The sequence below is a fragment of the Macaca thibetana genome, chromosome 14, assembly GCF_024542745.1.
Source record: "Macaca thibetana thibetana isolate TM-01 chromosome 14, ASM2454274v1, whole genome shotgun sequence".
NCBI classification, from domain to species: domain Eukaryota; kingdom Metazoa; phylum Chordata; class Mammalia; order Primates; family Cercopithecidae; genus Macaca; species Macaca thibetana.
Genome location: NC_065591.1, coordinates 32,823,455 through 32,844,930, shown reverse-complemented (window position 1 = coordinate 32,844,930; position 21,476 = coordinate 32,823,455). Strand labels below are relative to the sequence as shown.

The following is a 21,476-nucleotide window of genomic DNA, read 5'->3' as shown; positions in this document are numbered from 1 at the left end:
AGATGCAAAATAAGAGAGGCCTCCGGACCTGACTTTTAGGCTGCCCAAACTTTGAGCTGCACTTCAATGCAGAACAGTCTCCATGGCTGGGCTTCCATCTGTTTGAGACGTATTTTAAATGAAGAAATAAAACCCGGAATGCATGCAAGCCCCAAGACAAGGGAGCTGAGAGGAGCGGCACCAAATTAATCTCCTTATTTACAATTCAAAAACCACACACCAGAACACAGAGTTTATAGTTTATAGATAATATAGATCTTTGCTTTCACACTCAGTTGCCCTGGAAAGGCTGAGCAGTTTTCAATCTGCTGAGCTGATTTATAGCAAGTACAGTTGTAAATTCAATTGTACTAGGTGTTCAGCCTATGCCCTCCCAGTGATGTATCTGTGAACTTTCAAAAGGACAAGTTATCATGAACATCTCTCTATTTTCTTTTGCTGATCTGGAGTAAGAAGTGATACAATGATAATCTGCCTAAAATAAACCTTAAAACATAATCCCCACATCATCCACAGACCCCATTCAACCACAGCACGAGCACGATCACTCTGTAATGCAAGGTGAAGGCATTCTCTGCTGCTTCTAGGACATGTAAGTCCCTCCTGAAGTTTGACAGAGATAAATAAATTGTGGTCACGACCTGGATAGGCTCACTAGTAGCATTCGACGTCGGTGGCGTCTTCTCTTACCTGTTTAAAAGAGGCTCAGTGGCCTTGAGATTTGAACACAATACAGCTGATGGAATCTTGCCACTTTCCTTTTGAATAGACTTTAATTGAGAGCGAAGTGAAAAATGCAGGTTACAATTTTAAGTGTTATCATCAATATCTTGTAAGATCAACACCCAGTGATGCATCTAGTACTTATACAGTCCTAATTTTAGTTGTCAAAGAGCAAATCATTATCAGACATATATTTACACAGTAATTTCAAGCAACAGTAAATAAATTCCCTCCCTTAAAAAACAAAACACAACACAACACACACACGCACACACACGCACACACAAGCACTTTTAAACAATGCATTTCCTCACCCAGGAAGTCTCATTTTTTTCACATATACTTGTAGACCCAAAGTTACTTAAGTTACTTAAAAACAGTCTGATCAGTGGAGATTCTGGACCAGCCCCTATTTTCTTTTAAAGTCACTTTCATTTTTACAACTTGAAGCCACATAACCAGCATGGTTTGTTTACACCAAGGACACCCCCAATGATGAAAATGAATTCCAAATGAATTCCCCTTCATTTGTGCGAGGAGATATGTACATCTATGAAGACACATATGATTACTACTCAAAAGAGTCAAAAACATACACAAAAAATCTCAGATCTTCATAGTTTCTTAAGAGCAGTGTGCCAATGTTCACATTGAAATAACTGAATGGTAAAATTCTTTTAGATTTCTATACAGAGGTACTGGTTAGTTCTGATTCTTCCTTCAGCTGCTTGAAATGCATGAGCTTTACAAGTTGCCTGGCAGAACTACATCCTGCTTTCCAGGTTAGCGGTCTGGCTGACCTCGGGAATGTTAGACAAGACTCACCCCCGATGCCTTGCTCTCTGATTTATTTCTTGCTGATGCTGTTAGTAAATGGAAACCATGACAAAGTTTACATTAGCAGACACATACACATGCCCTGGCCTATAAATATTCCACGATGGAAAATGGCACAATAATTCCATCCCCAGCGAAAACGAGCATAAAAAAAGAAGGGAAGGGTCAGGGGGACATGATCAGCCATGACTCTTCTTACAGTAGAAAATCCAGACCAAATGGCAATGGGCTTTTAACTAACCGGACACTGTTAGCCGCTTCTCCAGGGCCTGTGAGTCAACTAAAAGTAGGCAGAGCAGAGACCAACTCTTCCAGGCACACCTGGTGGTTTCCAGAGGCACCGATATCTTGTCTTGGAAGTTGGATGAAGATGATCAACTGAAGTTTCCTTCTTAGGGAAGTGAGTGAGGAGGAGTGGAGAGTCAGACTTGAAAGCAGTTCACACACTGTGCTGCCTGGGACACTGAAGGGTCCCCGAGGGAGACCCCCTCAAAGTGCCAGCTGGAGTTTGGTCATGTTTCTCTGATGCATGTTGTGATGGCGGACTAATTCATCTGACCGGGCAAACTTTTTCTGACAACTTGGCCACCGACAGCTGAAGGGCTTTTCACCTGTTGACACAATTGCCAGTCAGAGACACTTGCAATGAAGAGACGGGCACAAGTTCAACTATCAAGGCCTGAGTCAAGTCATTACAAGGCACCCACTCTGAACTCCCCATCGTTCCATCCCTGAGCTAACCAACTGAGCTCATTTCCCAGGCAGCCTTGAAACAGCAGCACCTCTGGGGGCTTTAAGGATCGAAATATTGTAAAGTTATATTCTTAGGCCAGAAAACTTGAAAAGTGGGAGATAAAGAATGAGTCAAGTTGGGGGAAATGTCTGAGCAATTCATAATTTAGGGGAAGAACGTTTGTTTCAGTCTCTGCTGACAGAATGTTTTGCGGACTGTGTAAATTTCTCCCCCTTGCTGAGTAAGTTGGGAACTGAGCAGAACTGGGCTGCAGAAGCCTCCAGGTCATCACCCTGGGTATTACTGAGTGATCACTGTCCAGGGATCTGAGCTGTGACTGAAGCTTTTAACACTTCTATCTGTGTAGATACCCTGGATGGGCTGGATACTTTAAAAATAAATCACTGATACCAGTTTGCATGTTATGTGTTGTTTTTGTTTTTCTCTTAAAGTGTTACTGAGAGCATAATCTTGTTATATGGAAGATTCTAGTTGGGGCGTGGTTCTTGGATTTTTAATAAGCTTGCCAAAATTGAGGCTTCTCCACCCAAAGAGCCCTCAGACATTCTTTCCAAGCCTCATTCTCATTAGGGAGAATAACTATCATTTATTTGATGCTTAACATATGCCAAGCCTTGTGCTGGGCTGCACACACGCGCGCGCACACACACACACACACACACACACACACACACACACACACCCTCATGTATTCCTTACAACAGCCCGTAGGGGAAGCGTTATTATCCCCACTCTACAGATGAGGTAGGACATCTATTGAAGGCAGATGCAGGCAGAACTCAAATCTCCAGGTCTGTTGAATTCCAGAGCCCACGCTCTTTCCTGTATCACACCTCCCAGGCCTAGCCATGATGGAAAAGCAGCTGCGGCTCCATCCTAAGGAAGAATGTGCAGAAGCCAAACCCTGTACCACTTGACGGATCTTCTCAGATACTGCTGGTCCCACTTGGCCTTCTCTGAGTACTGATTTGGACAAGCACTGAGAAATGTCCCACGAGGGCTGGTGTCCCAGGGTCAGACTGGAGGCCAATCAAATGCGGTATTAAACAGTCTGCTGGTGAAACAGGTCATGTCACACTTACTTGGGGAGTGTGACAGCAGTGTACAAGGGACTATAACACTTTGCCACCAAATTATGAGCTCAGGACTAAGTCAAAGAAGCATCGAAGGCACCTGAGGAAGGGAAGCAAGATCCCATCCCACCAACCATGGACCACAGGTACCTTGGCTCTGTTTTTAAATGCAGCCAGTTTGGGCAGAGAATCTGGGGCTGCCCAGGGGTTTGTGATGTCATGTTTTCCTTCACACGCTGTTCCTCTGCTCTTCCTGGCCTGGCTCCCACTCTCCAACCCCACCTCCAGCAGTGCCGTCAAGGGCTGGCTCCTAATGGACAAATCCCAACCCTCTCTCTCATCATCTTCATTCCTCTCAGTCTCTCAGTGGTGTTCAGCTTTGCTGACTTTGACTCTCTGCTTGACTCCCCATGCTCCCTGGACTGCAGCGTAAATGCCTGTTCCTTCTCCAATAAAGAAGCAAGTGGGACAAGGTGGGCTGGAAGCAGACAGAACTGGATTTGCTACTTACTAACTTTGTGACTTTAGATAAGCCATTGAATTACTATTGCCTCAGTCCCCTCATCTGTAAGATGGGAATAAAACATGCCGACCTTACTTTTTTTGTTTTGTTTTGAGACAGGGTCTTATTCTGTCGCTTGGGATGAAGTACAGTGGTGGGATCACCGCTCACTGCAGCCTCAGCCTCCCAAGCAAGCTCTAGTGATCCTCCTACCTCAGCCTCCCCCAAATAGCTGGGACTACAGGTGCACACCACCATGCCCAGCTAGTTTTTGTATTTTTTGTAGAGACAGGGTTTTGCCATGTTGCCCAGGCTGGTCCTGAACTCCTGGGCTCAAGTGATCCACCCACCTCAACTTCCCAAAGAGCTGGGATTACAGGCATGAGCCACCACACCCGGTCCTATCTTACTCTACTTACAAGCATGTTGTGAAGATAGACTTAGACAAGCTAAGCATTAACCCTCTTTCCAAAGGTAGAAAATATGCAACAAAGGTGGTGCTATTTTTATTATGAATCACACCAGCCTTGCAGAAAGCAAAAACCTTCAGCAGCCAGTAAATAAATGCCCTATTCTCCTCTCTGTACTAGTACAAAAGAAATAATACCCACACACTGATATTGGTCCCACAGAAACCAAGACCGCTCCGGGGGCATTAACTTTCAGCAAAGCAAGGACTCAGTTCTCTGAAAACAGTGCCATGAAACATGTGCTCTCAGAAGAATAAATGTTTGGCTTGCTAGAATTTCTGCTGCTTTTCTGTAAAGTTGATTATCATATCAAACAGAGTGATAAAATGTGTGACATGACAAACTGGAAACAGTAGGGACCTGGCTTATCTCTTCATTTTCATTCTGCACACTCCAGCCATTTTTTTCCCATCTTTCTCCTTCTCTGTATTTCCACCCTCCCCTTCTTTAAAAAATGTTATTATTTATTATTTAAAGATAGCCATGCACTATTCCTTCTCTCAGCTGAGGCTAAACCTTAGAACTTTTACACTAGTCTTTTCCAATCCCTCTCATCACAATTTCATTCCACAATAGTTTAAAAAAATAATGAAAAATAAATGTGAAGAAAAGTTTACGCACTTGTTTTACCTGTATGAGTCCTGGTGTGGGTCTTCAGGTGGTCGGACCGGGAGAACTTTCGCTGACAAGTTTTACACTGGAATGGTTTCACACCTAAATGGACAGAGAAGGTCTAGCCTCGGCCCTAACAATGTGGGGCACAGTGAGGCCCACAAGGCTGACTTCTGACAGCTGGAGGAGCCCAGCATTTCCAGCCACGCCTGCAATGTCTGCATCTGCCTCACCCTCAGATTTCTCCAGTCCCCCAGGCCCAACAAGAATCCCTGATTCTGCACAGTAATCTTCAAGGACCTGCTTCTAGCTTGGGAACAATCATTCCTTAACCACAAAGGTCCAGCTTCTCACCAGCTGGAAGATCTCAGCTGTGTCAGAGACAGGAAAAGTGAATCACACGCTACAAATCGGATTCCACTCTCCGTCACCCTCATTCTTTGCCGATGCTCAGTGTATCATCAGCCCAATGCTAGTGGGATCTCGCTGTTCTGTGGTTTGCAGGGGAAATGTGGGGTGTTTCCTTTTCTTTCTTTTTCTTTAAGAGGAGGAACATCTCCAGAGATTATGGGGGAAAAATACTGGAAAAACTAAACACATGGCTGACTCTCTCATTCATATTCAACAACAAAGAGAATCATGAAATCAATCCTAGCCCAAGGGAACATGGCTGGCAACAATGAGAAGTGAACCTACAAACCTGTATGTCTCCTTTGGTGTCTTTTGAGCTGGTCTGAACGAGAAAACCTTCGCTCACAGTCCTTGAAGTCACACTGGTATGGTTTCTCACCTTGGGGAAGACACATATTCTATTTGAAAATGACACTGGAAAAGGGGATCTCATTCAAGGCAACCTCTCCTACTAGGACTGAACAGATCCCAAAATGCCTAAAGCACTTTGTTGGAGCTTTTTAGGGTAGGATGATCCCCAACCTGCAAGTTAGAAATGAATGGGAGCTCAGGGGCCAGAGGATTCCACCCCGAAGCTCACATCTAGCTCTGCCATTAAAAAAAAAAAAAAAAAAAAAAAAAAAACCCTGGGTGAGGTGTGGTTTCTTTATTGCAAAATGGGTCCAATAATACAGCAACTTCAAAGGATTTATGACCTTTGCATAAAGGGCTCAGCCCAGGGCCTAGCACAGAAAGAATGCTCAAAAAATATTAGCAAATAAAAAACAAAATATTTAACTCCCAGGCAGAAAATGAGGCAGAATTCTGGGATGCATGTGCCTTGAGGTCAACCTCATGAAATAAGAGTTTTATGTTTTACGGCCCGAAGATCTGGTGTTCTGTGCTACGACTCCTTGTTCTTGAGTCAAGCAAATATGCCTCCATGGTTGTGAGATCCTCGAGATACACCAAAAGCATTGAGAAAGTTTTTGGTGTGCTTTATCCAAGAGAAGCCAGTAGTGGGATTACCCAACCTCCTGACTCAGAATGGAGAAGCCTCACCCCTGTCCTCACTAGAGAAAGTTCAGCCAGATACTGGGACCTGAGCCCCAAGAGAAGTGAGCAACCCCAAGCCTTCCCACCTTCCTAGGAGAATCCTGAGTCACAGGCATCTGGGATGGAAACAAGCCATTCTGGAATCAGTCAGGTCCTGTTACCTTTCCAACCTCAAAGCCTCTGCTATTTCCCTCACGAATCTCTATTCCCCACTATGCCAGAGCTCACATCCTGAAGTCCTCCTTGCACTCTGCTCACACTAAATGTTCCCTGTCTCCACATCGAAAAGTCTCCTGTATGTCTCCTTCTTCTGCAATGCCTACTTGGAAACTGCATGGGTCAATTTCCCTTCCTTCCCTCATTACAACATTTATTCCAGGGTGTCTAATGTGGTGAGCTATGTCTGGGTCTACAATTCTACAATTCTTCCATGGGCTGGAAAATCCTGAGGACTGGAGCCTTTTTATTTCTTTTCTCTCCCTGTTGCCAAGACTGAAGTGCAATGGTGTGAGCCTAGCTCACTGCAGCCTCGAAATCCTGGGCACAAGCCATCCTCCCACCTCAGCCTCCTGAGTAGCTGGGACTACAGGCATACACCAGCACACTTGGCTAAATTTTTAAAAATATTTTTTGTAGAGACGGGGTCTCACTATATTGACCAGGCTGGTCTTGACCCCCTTAAGCAATCTTCCCGCCTATGCCTCCCAACATACTGGGATTACAGGTGTGAGCCACTGCACCTGGCCCCTTTCTTTGTATTTGTATCCAGCTTGGTGCCTTATGCTTCACCTCTGCACGCTGGAGAACACAATACCCCTATTGAGTCTGATTTCCTTCCCCTGCCTTTGAGCTTCTGCTCACCTATCACTTTCTCTGCCCAACCTACCAGCCTTCACTGGTTAACCCAAGCCCTTCTTCCTCCAAGAAACTTTCTCAGATGACCCTAGTCATCTGATACCCTCCAAACTCCTCGGTGCCTCCTGTCTCTGATTTAGTACATGATCATGTACTCTCTTAGTCACTTTTCATTTGTTTATATCCTCGCTCCCAAACAAACCACCAACTCTTTGAGAAGGGGGATTATAACCTGCAGTTAAAAAGCAGGAGCCTGAGTCCTCTTTCTGTTATATCCTACCCTCTTAATAAATGTTTTGCGAGTGAGGATTAAATGAAATATACATGTAGAGAGCCTGACACCCAAAAAGTACTTAATATAATAGTCCATACTGTTGTTATAAATAAATAAGAAGATATTGCTCTCTTTCAAGGGGGGCTGTAGGATTGTTAAATACCAACCTGCCCTCGTCTTCTGCAAGGAAGAGTTTCTTAAAGGCTCCAGTGGGTCTGGGGTTCTGGCTGTCCTGTTTACTGCCTTCCCTTCACACAGTTGTCTAATCCTCACTGCATTCTAAGTGCTTCTCTCCCATTAAAAGTATCTACAACCATATTGCCTTCATTTATTCCCTTGCATTTTTCAGGCAGGATTTTACTTTTTCGTTTTCCTTATAACCTTGACAGTCACTTTTCAAATGATCCCATTTGGGGAAATGTATAAAAATATAACATGCCACTGGTCCCCTCCTCTTTAGCCTCAAAGTCTGTGGCCCACTAAGTGCAAACTCAGGTTGATACCAGAATTGTATCCTCTGGATACAGTGAATTAGCAAAATCCAGTGGTCTAAGGAAATCTGAATGCAGCTCACTTTTTTCTCCAGCTTCCCAAGAGCAAAATCAGCAGTAATATTACAGTTGTAACAGTCATCTTATAATTATGCTGTTCTTTGATTGTGGAAAAGGTAGCAGTAGCTCCTCTGTAAGAAAACCTGGGTTTCACCACACTCCCACACTCCCACCTAGTGCCCACAAGGCCCAGAGCAAACATTCTGTGACATGGCTGTCCACATTCAAGGTGGCCAACACCAGACAATGCCAGTTCTCTGTTTCCCACAAGCAGCCTCCTTGACCTGGGGGAAAATCCAGTTTCATTGGAGTATCTTCAAAAATTATCATCTCTCTCTCTCCTTTTTTTTTTTTTTTTTTTTTTTTTTTTTGGCAGATTCTTGCTCTGTTGCCTAGGCTGGAGTACAGTGATGAGATCTTGGCTCACTGCAACCTCTGCCTCCGAGGTTCAAGCAATTCTCCTGCCTCAGCCTCCCGAGTAGCTGGGATCACAGGTGCGTGCCACCACACCCGGCTCGTTTTTGTATTTTTAGTAAAGACAGGGTTTCACTTTGTTCGCCAGGCTGGTCTCCAACTCCTGACCTTGGGTAATCCACCCACCTCAGCCTCCCAAAGTGCTGGGATTACAGGTGTGAACCCCCGCACCTGACCTTTTTTTTTTTTTTTAAAGTGATCACAAAAAAACAATCAATTTTCCCCTTCCTGTCTGGTTGATTATTACTGACCTAAGCAGGTAAGTTTTTCTTTGGACCATCTCTTCCAAAATTTCACAACGATCTTGCCCATCGACCTTCTAAAACCACCTGATGACTATATTCCCAGGCTAGCTCCTCTCTCTTTAGAAATGCTAATAGTATTCTAACACCAACAGGATTCCCACGCAGGTCTCTTTAATTCTGTGGCACTTTCTCTCTACCGCTCTGCTCTGCCCTTCTGGAAGACAGTTTACTGACTTCTGTAATAAAGGATGGATAATCAGAATGCAAAATGGCCTCACAGCCTCTTTACATCACCTGGATCAGACCTTTCAAAGCAGTGCTTACTTTCCATCCTGGAAATGACCTGGGTCCTTAGCAGCGTGACAGCCTGGAAAAGGAGCTCTTGAACCATGTTTGTCCAAGGCTGGACAGTGGGCACACTTACCAGTGTGCTTCCTGCTGTGCATCTGTAAGTGGGACAGCTTAAAATATCTCTTATTGCAGCCTGGGTAAGCACACATGAAGGGGCGTTTCTCACTGGTCTCAGATGCCGACCGTACAAGAGTCGGGGCTACTCCAGGCACACGCCGCACATCCTGTAGGCAGACAGTAAGAGGCAAGGAGGCTTTAAGCCATATGTGAACATTCTGGTAGGTCTTGAGGGAGAGTGAGCACTGGAATATATTCAAAGAAGGGGTGGCAGGTGCAGACCTAAAACCACTCCCATTCACACTCCAGATCGCCATGGCAGACATCACTAATGGATGCTAGATCAGGACATTCTACAATGCAGTGCTCTAAGGTCATCACTACTGAGCAACCAGAAGTGGCTCTTGAGATGCAACCTACATGAAATGGCTGTCCCAGAGCCTCTGCAAAAGAAATGCTGGTGCCTCAAAGAGCTCCCAATCCATTCTATCTCTCAGTTTCTCCTCTTGAGGTAGTGATGTTTCCAAGTCCAAAGTCCCAAAACCTAACTACTCCCTCCTGCTTGGAGACATGACCACATGACCTAGAGCCAATCTGCAATGGGTGGGGGCATCCTTATTTGAAAAAAGTGGGATAATGAATGAGCCCCAAACTGACCAGATCATCCAAGTATAGATAAATAACAAGGAAGAAGGAGCCCCTGGATGTGGTGGTCCCATCTGTGAAAGGAAGCAAAACCCACCAGAAGGCCATGGTGAAGCCAGCACAACCTTTAATAGTGACACCAGAAAGCACTGGAATCCGTCTGCCTTCTGTGCACTGCACACATCCTTTGCAGGGCATCTGTTGCTCCTCTTTATCTTGTGGAAGTGCAGTGTGTGTGTTGTCAGTCTTCCAAGAATAAGAACTGGAGGAAAACAGAGAGGCAAGCTCCCCTTCCTCTTCTTGGGGTCAGGGAGTCATAAATGGGAGCTCAGCAAGTGCCTGAGTGGGCACTAAATTCTCCTCATTCCTTTACAGATGTGCAAATTAACCCCACAGAGGGTGAGATGCTGACACTAGAGTGCATCCATGTTTTGGTTTTGTTTGTTCTTAAGACAGGATCTTATTCTGTTGCCCAGGCTGGAGTGCAGGAGTTGCCCAGGCACGATCGGGGCTCACTGCAGCCTCGACCTCACCAGCTCAAGTAATCCTCCCACTTGAGCCACCTGAACAGCTAGGACAACAGGTGAGAGTCATCATGCCCAGCTAATTTTTTTTTGGTAGAGATAGGATGTCCCTATGTTACTCAGGCTGGTCTCGAACTCTCGAGCTCAAGGGATCCTTCCACTTTGGCCTCCTAGAGTGCTGGGATTACAGGCATGAGCTACCATGCCTGGCCTAAAGCGCATTCATGTTTTGTGCTAAGACCTGGAACCACTTCTGAGTATAACCAACTTCTTGCCCCGTGCATTTTCCACTCTACCCCATGCTTGTGTTCTAGTCCCTATTTCACATTGCCCTGCACTGAAAGGTCACTTTCTTTTTTTGGAAGAAAAATGCTATAGTGACATACAACGCAACATTGATGTTAATAGGCCGAAGTGTCTCAGGGATAATGGTGGCATAAAATTAAATGGTGAGCTAGTTGTTGGATGGGAATACTCAACACCTGTCCAGTCTGGAGTTTTTTAGAGGCCATGACAAGGGAGCTTGACAAACTGGGCTTGATGGGAAAGAAAGCAAAGAAAGCATTTTCCATTTCCCTTAATTCATCCTAGAAGCAGTGCACATGGGAACAGTTGTTAATCTCAGTAAGGGCCCTGGTGAAGGATTCTGATGGTATTCATCAGGGGACAGGCTTGATGTCTCCCCAAACCATCGTCAGATTTCCATATTTCTGTAACTCTTGCCTTTATTCCTCTCCATTGAAAGGCTTGGGAGTAGGGAGCACACTGTTCTCTCTTTGTGACACTTCTGGAAACATTAATCAGAACATCTCAGAGCTACTTGCCCCACATATCCTGTGGGGTCTGGCCCGGATACAACTTACTTCTAGAGTACTGACCATTCTGGTGAAAGTATCACTGCTGTTACTCATGTTGCAGCCATGGATTGATGTTTATAAGCCATAAATGAAACCCTTAGTAACTGCGTGTGCTTCTGACCACCCAAAATAGAGACTCCGCAGGGAAGGTAGGCTGAAGGTCTATGGAGGTGGCAGACCAAAATGTCTATTGAATTCTCTGAAACTTTTACCTTTATACTTTACTTTCCTCATGCTCGTTGGAGACCTCTCCCTCCTCCAAAACTGTTCACCATCCTCTGCCTCCCCAAGAAGCAGTATCAGGAGGTAGGTATAAACAGGGGATCTGAAGTCAGACAAGACCTGTGTTATTAGTCTCGGCTTCACCATTTACTAGCTAGGTGATTCTGGTCAAGTTATTCATCACCTCTGGGCTTCAGTTTCCCCACCCATAGAATAGAGAGAATAACAGTACCTGGTGTACTGCAGATGAAATGAAGGGGGAAGGCCACATATAGACATGGAGAAACCTTACATGCATATTGCTAAGAGAAAGAAGTCAGCCTGAAAAGGCTACATCTAGTATGATCCCAAATATATGACATTCTGAAGAAACACCAGTGATTGTTGGGAGAAGAGGGAGGGAAGAATAGGTGGAGCGTAGGGAACTTTAAGGGTAGTGAAACTATTCTGTATGATACTAGAATAATAGGTACATGGCATTATGCATTTTTCAAAACCCATAGAACTGTACAATACAAAAAGTGAACCCTAAGGTAAACTATGAGCTAACAATAACTTATCAGTATTGGCTCATCAATTACAACAAATGTACCACATCAGTACAAAATGGTACTAATAGGGTAAAGTCCATTTTTTTCAAGTCTACGTATAAAACTTAGCACAACGCCTAGTATATAGAAAATGTCCAGCCATAGGCGGTACAGTTCGTATGATTATCATCAACACTTGCCACGATGTGTCTACCTGTGGGCACTTTACCATGTAAACCAAATCTTAGAAGTCAAAGGTCCAGGCGGTTAATTCAAACCCAATTAGCTCAAAAGCAAAAGCCACACAGCCTGCCCTGGAGAAGTCAAATGGAGCAGTAAAGGCAGAAAGGAGAGGATTCTGTAGGACGCATCTTGGGCTGTGTCAGGCAGCGGGGCAGCCTCTCTGGGAGAGGACACAGCTGCGTTATCAGACCCAGGGGACGAGCAGGGGTCCCTGATGTTAAAGGAGCCTGCAATGAAGAAGAGGCTGCCAGGGCCAAAGAGTCCATCAGTAAGGAACTAAAGGGCCGGTAAGTAGGAAGAGGCAGTGCAGCCCCCCTCCCGCTAGGGCCTCTGCGTGCTCACCTGAATGCCTCTGAAGACACCATGCGTGTGTATTCTGTACTGGGCGCCGCAGAGGATGGGCGTGGTATGGTTATCGCTCTCGTACCCTGTGCCGTGGCTGCAAACACAAAGAAGGGAAAAAAGGCTCAGGGTGGCTCACAGTCGCCATTTGGAAATGCTTATCTGCAGTCAGGAGGGAATGATTGTTTTTACAGTTCACAGAACAAAAATAGTTGGTTTTTGCCTCCCTCCACGGGGCCACTTTAGATGCAGGGTTCTGCGGATGGCGAGGCCGCCGGATCCTGGGGCCGCCACCTCGCAGCCCCTCCCTTATCCTCCGATTCTCGCAGGCGTGCACCGTTCCGGTCTAGGGTCTAGGTCTCGCTCAGACAAGCCGAGGAAAGCCGCAGTGGCAGGGTTTCATCCTCGGCAAGTTGTTTACCATCTAGACGGCAGGGCTGACAGCTGCAAGTATCTCAGGAATGAGCAGAATGCCTCAAGCTTCACGTTAAGTGCACTGAATTTTTGTCGGCACCTCATGACTCAGTTTTTACCAGATAACACCAAAAAAGTGATGACGCAAGAAGAAATGTCGTGTCCTCAGAAGTGGGGATTACACATCTGTGGACCCATTCTGCTTAAACGACAGGTCACTTTTCCAGATCAACTTAACTCTTGGTAGCCTGCCTGTGCTGTAGGTGGGCACTGGAGAATCTTCCTCCAGCATTCGACTGACTAGTCCCCTAACTGGTGCTCAGGTCACCTTCGACTACATAGGAAGAGCTGAAAAATGTGCAATGCCGAAAAGGACAAGTTGGAAGGGATGGATGTTCTGCTCTAAAATTATTCTCTCCTTCAGATACAATGCCACTATCTGCTCTACACTTACTTTACTTCCAGATGAGATGAGGCGGACTGAGGTTTTTCACCCACACCAGCAGCACATTAGAATCACATCTAGAAGCACCAAGCAGAGCTCTTATGAAATAGTTCTGTGAAATGATGCAGCTGCTTTGCAAAATATCTGGCAGTTCCTCAAAAGGTTAGACATAAAGTTAACGTATGACCCAGAAATCCCACTCTTAGGGATATTCCCAAGAGAAATGAAAACAGATGTCCACAGAAAAACTTGTATACATGGTGCATTAGCAACATTATTCCTAAGAGCCAAAAAGTAGAATCAACCCAAATGTCCATCAACTGATGAATGGATAAACCAAAGAGAGTATCTGCATATGATGGAGTATTATTCAGCAGTGAAAAAGAACAAAGTACCAATACATGCTACAATATGGATGAACCTTTAAAACATCATGCTAAGTAAAAAGAAGCCACTCATAAAAGACCACATGTAGTATGACTGCATTTCTATAAAATGTCCAGAATAAGCAAATCTATAGGGACAGAAACTAGATTAGTGGTTGGGTGCCTTGAACTGGGGGAGTTGGGAAGACATAGAAAATGACTGCTGAAAATGTCCTAAAATTGTGGTAATGGTCATACAACTGTGAATATACTAAAAACCACTGCATTGTACACTCTAAATGGGCGAATCACACGGTCTGTGAAATCCATAAATCTGCTTTTAAAAAATTATTGGTGGGGGGGTAGTCCAAGAGGGATGCATCAGTATATTTATTTATTTACTTGAGATGGAGTCTCACTCTATCACCCAGACTGGAGTGCAGTGGTGTGATCTTGGCTCACTGCAACCTCCACCTGCCGGGTTCGAATGATTCTGGTGCCTCAGCCTCTGGAGTAGCTGGGATTACAGGCGCACGTCACCACGCCCGGCTCATTTTTGTATTTTTAGTAGAGATGGGGTTTCACCATGTTGGCCAGATGGGTCTCAAACTCCTGGCCTTAAGGGATCCAGCCATTTCGGCCTCCCAAAGTGCGGGGATTACAGGTGTGAGCCACCAGGCCCAGCCGCATCAGCACTTTTAAAAGCCTTCAGGTGGGATTAAACTGGCTGCCAGCACTAAGAATTCCATTCTCTGCCTCCATTACTCTTAACAGTTGGTTCCAGGGGTGCTGGGCAGGGAGGCAGGTAAGCTGGTGGGCGGATCAGCCCACTCCATCTGCTGTAGTGTGGGGAAGCCTGGAGCTGACCCAATAATACTCAGCCAGCAGAGAGAGTGCCTGGACAGGAAGAATGTCTGCCAGGACAACCGAAAAGTCCACACCCCCTAGGGCCACAGAAGCTGTGGGGTTTCACATTTACTTCTGGCTCTAAGCATTTTAGAAAGAACTGCCTGCTGCTCTAAACTACCATACCTTGTCTCCACATTCTTCAAGTAATTTTTGACTTATCTGGGACAGGGGCAATGTCTCAAAGAAGTAACCCCAGGGTCAACCATGCAAAAATTGGGCAAAAATGCCAAACCGAAAGAAAATATGTCCTTCTGACCCTTAGAATGTGTTTACCAGGAGAAAAAGGCTGTGTCTGCCTTCCTTACAATTACTTGGTATAGACAGTGGGAAAGTGAGAGGTGATGACAATGGCCATGTGGCAGCAGAAAGAGGGCAGGACCAGAATGGTGCCATGGTGCTGCCAGAACATTTTGCCTCAAAGGTTGTGAAGAGAAGCTGCCTTTGCTTGCTTCAGTCATCTGCATGGAGCCACAATGTGACTTACACATTTTCTTTCTTTTTCTTTTTTAGAGCTTGCTCTATTGCCCGGGCTGGAATGCAGTGGTGTGATCATAGCTTACTGCAGCCTTGAATTTCTAGGCTCAAGTGTTCCTCCTGCTTCCATCTCCCAAAGAGCTGGGACTATAGGTGTCCCACACCATGCCCAGCTGATTTTTATTTTTATCTTTGTAGAAACAGGGTCTTGCTATGTCCTCCATAGGATGGTCTCAAACTCCTGGGCTCAAGTGATTCTCCCACCTTGGCCTCCCAAGATGCTGGGATCACAGGAGTGAGCCACTGCACCTGGCCTACTTTCCACATTTTCTAGGGCTGAAGGAGTTCTAGGGACACAACATTGAAGTTCTGCCATTGAACGGTAAAAATTAGAAATCTGTCTTGACAGCTAAGCTCTGGATGTTAGCTGGATTCCTGGAGGGTGGGGACACAGGAACAGACTTTCCTGAAGACAACTGTCTCATGAAATGAAGCGCTGTGACACTCAAAGGGAACAGCAATCCGCAGAGCCAGACGCAAACCACAAACAAAAGAAGCAACATGCAACAAGACTGTGCCTGCCAAATATGCCAGTAGATTCTCCTACCAGGTCCAGGAAGAAAAAAAAACAAAAACAGCCAGGCCCCTGCCTATGGGGACTTGGGTCTCCAAAAGACAAACACACCAATGCAATTCCACACTGTGGAAACCTGCAATTCAACACTTCCCAATGTGGTGTGCCCAGAGCACCAAGTATAATGTACTGGCATTTGACGTGGTAACAATTCTCTCTAAATAAGTTTATAAAAAGCACCTCGGTGGTCTGGGAACCACAGACTAATAGAGATAGAAAGGACCTAGAAAGACCATCTACGCCAACCCCCCTTCAAAGTAGAAATCTCTTCTAGCTCATGCCCAACAGTTGATCAACATGACTGGTGACTAGTTTTCAAGAGAGCCCATTCCATTTTAGGAGAGCTTTAAAAACAAGCTGAAATCTGCCTTCTCGTCTCTGACTCCTGGAGAACCACTGAAAGAATATTACTTTTTAAAATTATTTTATTTTATTTTTTGAGACGGAGTCTCACTCTGTCACCCAGGCTGGAGTGCAGTGGCGCGATGTCAGCTCACTGCAACCTCCGCCTCCTGGGTTCACGCCATTCTCCTGCCTCAGTCTCCTGAGTAGCTGGGACTGCAGGTGCCCGCCACCACAATCAGCTAATTTTTTTTGTATTTTTAGTAGACACGGGGTTTCATCATTTTAGCCAGGATGGTCTCAATATCCTGACCTCAAGATCCGCCCGCCTCGGCCTCCCAAAGTGCTGGGATTACAGGTGTGAGCCACCCCGCCCAGCCGCAAATATTACTATTTTACAGCCATCTGTGTGTATATCCTCTGCCCCATTGTAAAGTTGGCCTTGAATACAAAGACTCCCTGCTCCTCTCTGCATCCTCTAAATTCAGTGACTGAGGCCGGACGTGGTGGCTCACGCCTGTAATCCCAGCACTTTGGGAGGCCGAGGCAAGCGTATCACGAGGTCAGGAAATCAACACCAGGCCGGCCACCATGGTGAAACCCATCTCTACAAAAATACAAAAATTAGTTGGGCACGGTGGCACATGCCTGTAATCCCATCTACTTGGGAGGCTGAGGCAGGAGAATCGCTTGAACCTGGGAGGCAGAGTTACAGTGAGCCAAGATCGTGCCATTGCACTCCAGCCTGGGCAACAAAGCAAGACTCTAGCCTGGGCAACAAAGCAAGACGCTAGCCTGGGCAACAAAGCAAGACTCTATCTCAAAAAAAAAAAAAAAAAAAAAAAAAGATTTCAAACAGTTTTTGTATTCTTCTGTTTTGTTTCCTAGTAGACTTCCTTTTGAGACATAAGATAACTGACCCTGCTGAATGACAGGGAGAAGGGATTTGATGAGTCCTTGGCCAAGATATTCAGGAAGATCACAGGAGTTTAAAGCAAGGTTTCATGAGGCTATGGTTCCAAGTGGGGAAAAGAACCGTGAGTCTGAGGCAGGCAGGTAAAGACATGTGAGAGGAGGTTCAGGGTAATATGACTGCTTCTCCTGTCCTGCCACAGAGGCCACTCTGCTAGAAGCCACTCTCCAACTTAACAAAGATACTTCAGACAACTGTTCCTTTGGTTTTATTGTTCAACCAAGCACAAATCATCCATTTAAGTATTTAGCCCATCATCCCCTTTCTTGTCCACAAGGACACCAAAAATATCAAATATTTTTTGCAATGAAGAGCCACTGTATTAGTAAACTTCCACTATTGGACTGGTAATTCTACCCAAAAAGAAATGGACTTGGGCACGTGTCTTGCATACCACTAACCAACATTGGTAATGATCCCTGTTTTCTCCCCAGCTTGTTCTCAAAGATCTGGCTTAATAACTTATCCAAGAATTCATGCTAACTCTGTGGTTTCCAGAATCCACTGGGTTTTTTTCCTACTTGAAAACTAAGACATTTATCTGTCTCAACTCTTCGGTCACCTCTCTTATTCTCCATGAATTTCCAGGTTATTGGATGAGGAGGCAGTTATTTTATGTGTTTGCTAAATTGGTCAGAATATAGATTTGACTCTTTTTAATTTAAAACAGAGCCACGAACTCAAATATTCCTACAGGGGCCAAGTAAGACAAGTAAAATGAAGGCAGCCCTAAAGAATGAGATGACATTGAACTCACAGGGATGGCCACCCTGGCCACACCACCCTCTGACCAATAGAGGTGGCCACGACTCAGCTCTCCCAGCCAATAACTGTAAACAATGTGAACCCAGCATTGCTATAGGTTTCCATTCTCAAAGAAAAGCAGGAAATCTGGACTGTTTTGAGAGCACCTGAGTTATAAGTTCTTGTAAATAATTGAAGTTTTAAAGAATCACTGTCAGGTCAAATAAAACACACATCTGGCCCAAGGACCACCAATCTGCAACTTATTGCATGTATCTCATGAGCCTGGTGATTGAGATCAATAACATTTAAGTTTTTAGGGCATGTGGGTGGCTCACGCCTATAATCCCATCACTTTTGGGAGGCCGAGGCAGGAGGATCACGTGAGCCCCAGGAGTTCAGACCAGCCTGGGCAACATCATGGTAAGACCCTGTCTCTACAAAAAAATTAAAATAAAAATACAAATTAAAAAATGCTGAGTGTGTTGGTGTGCACCTATAGTCCCAGCTAGTTGGAAGGCTGAAGTGGGAAGATCACTTGTGCCCACGAGTTCAAGGCTGCAGTGAGCCATGATGGCACCACTGTACTCCAGACAGAGTAAGACTCTGTCTGTAAAAAAAAAAATATATATATACACACACACATATTTTATATACATGTTATATATATTAATAAATGTATAATAAAATATATATTGAATATATAAATATATAGAGAATATATACTCATACATAAATATATATATTTTTCAATCCTTAGCAGAACCCTAGGATTCATTCATTAAGTTGTATCACCTTACACAAATGACATAACTTCCTCCCTGTCCTCAGCTTCATGTAAATGAAAATAACAGCACTTCCCCCATTAGACTGATGCAATAGGTCAGGTAAGTAAATCACAGTACCTGGTATGCACTCAATAAGTGTTAAAACTGTTGCTTATATAGTATTATCCCCATTTTATAGCAAAGAATACTGAGGTTTAAGGAGACATTGCATTATTTGCCCACAGTCAGACAGATGGCAAGTGGCAGACCTAGAGTTTGAGTCCAGGTCAGTGCTTTTCTTCCTTTCAAATGAGTTGGACAATCCTGGTGGTATTAACCCCACCCTACAGGTTCACTTTTATCATCATGACACTTGAATGACTCCCAGCTCTTTTCTCCAGAGGAACGAATGAAATTAGACGTGCTGAAGCTTTTAAAGGTGAACTCGGGTAGAGGGAAAGGACTGGGGTAGAGGAGAGGTGGGGGAGTGGGGAAGGACGGGTTTGAAACATTCCCTCTTTAGCCTTCTTCAGCTTCTACTTGGAGGCACAACATGTCGTTTTGTATAAATCAGTAGATCCCTCACATGCGCAGTTCACAATAGGGTTCACGCTGCCATGAGAGTCTAATGTCACCACTGATCTGACAGAAGGTGGAGCTCAGGCAGTAATTAGAGGGATGGTGCGGCTATAAATACAGATGACACTTTGCTACCTCGTCTGCTGCTCATCTCCTGCTGCGCGGCCCAATTCCTAACAGGCCACAGACCACTACCGGTCTGTGACCCCAGGGTTGGGGACCTCTGGTATAAAGAAAGCACAAGGCTAACTGATGGAAATAGCTGCTTATGTGCAATACAGCAAGATCTTTACCCCCCACCAAAAAAATATATATATATTTCTATTGAACTGGGAAAAGAAGCACAAGCAGTTATCAGCAGAACATGCACTTTGTCGCTTCACTTCTGGCAGTGGCCTGGACTATACATTTTCCTAAACAGTTTTAAGATGCATAAAATGTAGGCTGAGAAAGTTTGCTTTTCCTAGACAGCTTTAAAATGCATAAATACGGCTGGGTGTGGTGGCTCATGCCTGTAATCCCAGCACTTTGGGAGGCCAAGGTGGGCGGATCACCTGAGGTCAGGAGTTCGAGACCAGCCTGGCCAACGTGGTGAAACCCCATCTCTACTAAAAATACAAAAATTAGCCGGGTGGGGTGGTGGGCGCCTGCAATCCCAGCTACTAGGGAGGCTGAGTTGAGAGAATCGCTTTAATCTGGGAGGAAGAGTTTGCAGTGAGCCAAGATCTCACCACTGCACTCCAGCCTGGGCGACAGAGCGAGACTCCGTCTCAAAAACAAAAACAAACAAGCAAACAAACAAAAAACGCATAAACACTTTCCTTAGGAAGTCTGCAAAAAGAGAAAAATGTCCCTCATATAACACAAATTGTGAGCCCTTAATACACTAAAAACGTGTACATTGAGATTTGGCCCAGGAAAAAAAAAAAACAAAAAACAAACACTTAACATTGCAAGAATGGCTTCTTTAGAAATGATTAACTTTGATATTCCACAGGCACGTGAAAATTAATAAAAAGGAATTGAAGTTTTACAGATGAGGAAAACCAGAGCCGCCCTGAAATCCCTTATCAACAGAAGAGGTAAAAGAGAGAAAGACAAAGAGCCTTTGGAAGGCAATTAGCATTCATATGAATATTCAAAAAGGGGGAACTTCGGCCTGTCATTTCTCTCTCCCACCTCTAGTTATTGGCCAGGCAGGCATCCCCCCATCTTCACCTCTGTCTTCTCCCCTCTGCAGAGTTAATCAGATTGAAGGGAAGCACCTGGGGACATTCAAACTCTTGTGTCTCTAAAACATGGAATTTACCCATCAACCCCTCTTCTCTCCCCACCCTTGATACTCAGGGCTCATACATGAGATGCTGAAATGCCTGAAACTTTCCAATGTTGACAGTGAACCCCACTGCAAGCCTTGAGAGCCATCACTCCCTTGTTTAAGGATTTGTGCTAAGAAACTATGCTTCCTTAAAGTTTAAACACAAGAGATGAGGCTGAACACAGTGCCACTCATCAATTACATTTACCTAAAAAAGAAAGAAAGAAAAAGGAAAAAAGAAAAGAAAAAAAGAACCCAAATTGAATCAAGCCTCTAGCAAATACAGGAGAGGCCAGGCGTGGTGGCTCATGCCTGTAATCCCAGCACTTTGGGAGGCTGAGGCAGGCGGATCACTTGAGGTCAGGAGCTTGAGACCAGCCTGGCTAACATGGTGAAAACCAATCTCTATTAAAAATACAAAAATTAGCTGGGCATGGTGGCATGTGCCCGTAATCCCAGCTACTCGGGAGGCTGAGGCAGGAGAATCGCTTGAACCAGGGAGTCGGAGGTTGCAGTGAGCCGAGATCACGCCAGCCTAGCGAGAAAGAGTGAGACTCCATCTCAGAAAAAAAGCCTGGGCGTCGTGGCTCACGCCTGTAATCCCAGCACTTTGGGAGGCTGAGACAGGCAGATCACTCGAGGTCAAGAGATCAAGACCATCCTGGCTAACACGGCGAAACCCCATCTCTACTAAAAAATACAAAAAATTAGCCAGGTGTGGTGGCACGCGCCTGTAGTTCCAGCTACTTGGTAGGCTGAGGCAGGACAATTGCTTGAACCCAGGAAATGGAGGTTGCAGCGAGCCAAGATCGCACCATTTCACTCCAGCCTGGGCAACAGAAGGAGACTATGTCTCAAAAAAAAAAAAAAAAAAAGAAAGAAAGAAAGAAAGAAAGAAAGAAAAAAGAAAAGGAAGGCAGGGAGG

At 45.0% G+C, this 21,476-nt stretch overlaps 1 protein-coding gene across 9 annotated transcripts in view; it reads right to left on the bottom strand.

The window, feature by feature from the left end:
* Positions 1-228: 228 nt before the first annotated feature.
* The window catches only part of WT1 (WT1 transcription factor), a 48,204-nt gene continuing 26,956 nt past the window's right edge, over positions 229-21,476 (bottom strand). For 6 of the 9 annotated variants that reach the window (XM_050759025.1, XM_050759027.1, XM_050759033.1 and 3 more), the window contains 5 exons: positions 12,588-12,684; positions 9,241-9,391; positions 5,672-5,761; positions 4,981-5,073; positions 229-2,171 (listed from right to left, as the gene is read on the bottom strand). In XM_050759025.1, the coding sequence (XP_050614982.1) occupies positions 2,050-2,171; positions 4,981-5,073; positions 5,672-5,761; positions 9,241-9,391; positions 12,588-12,684 (553 nt within the window). In that variant the 3' untranslated portion in view covers positions 229-2,049. The remainder of the gene's footprint in view (positions 2,172-4,980; positions 5,074-5,671; positions 5,762-9,240; positions 9,392-12,587; positions 12,685-21,476) is intronic. The other 3 variants (XM_050759026.1, XM_050759028.1, XM_050759030.1) reach the window with 1 other exon arrangement.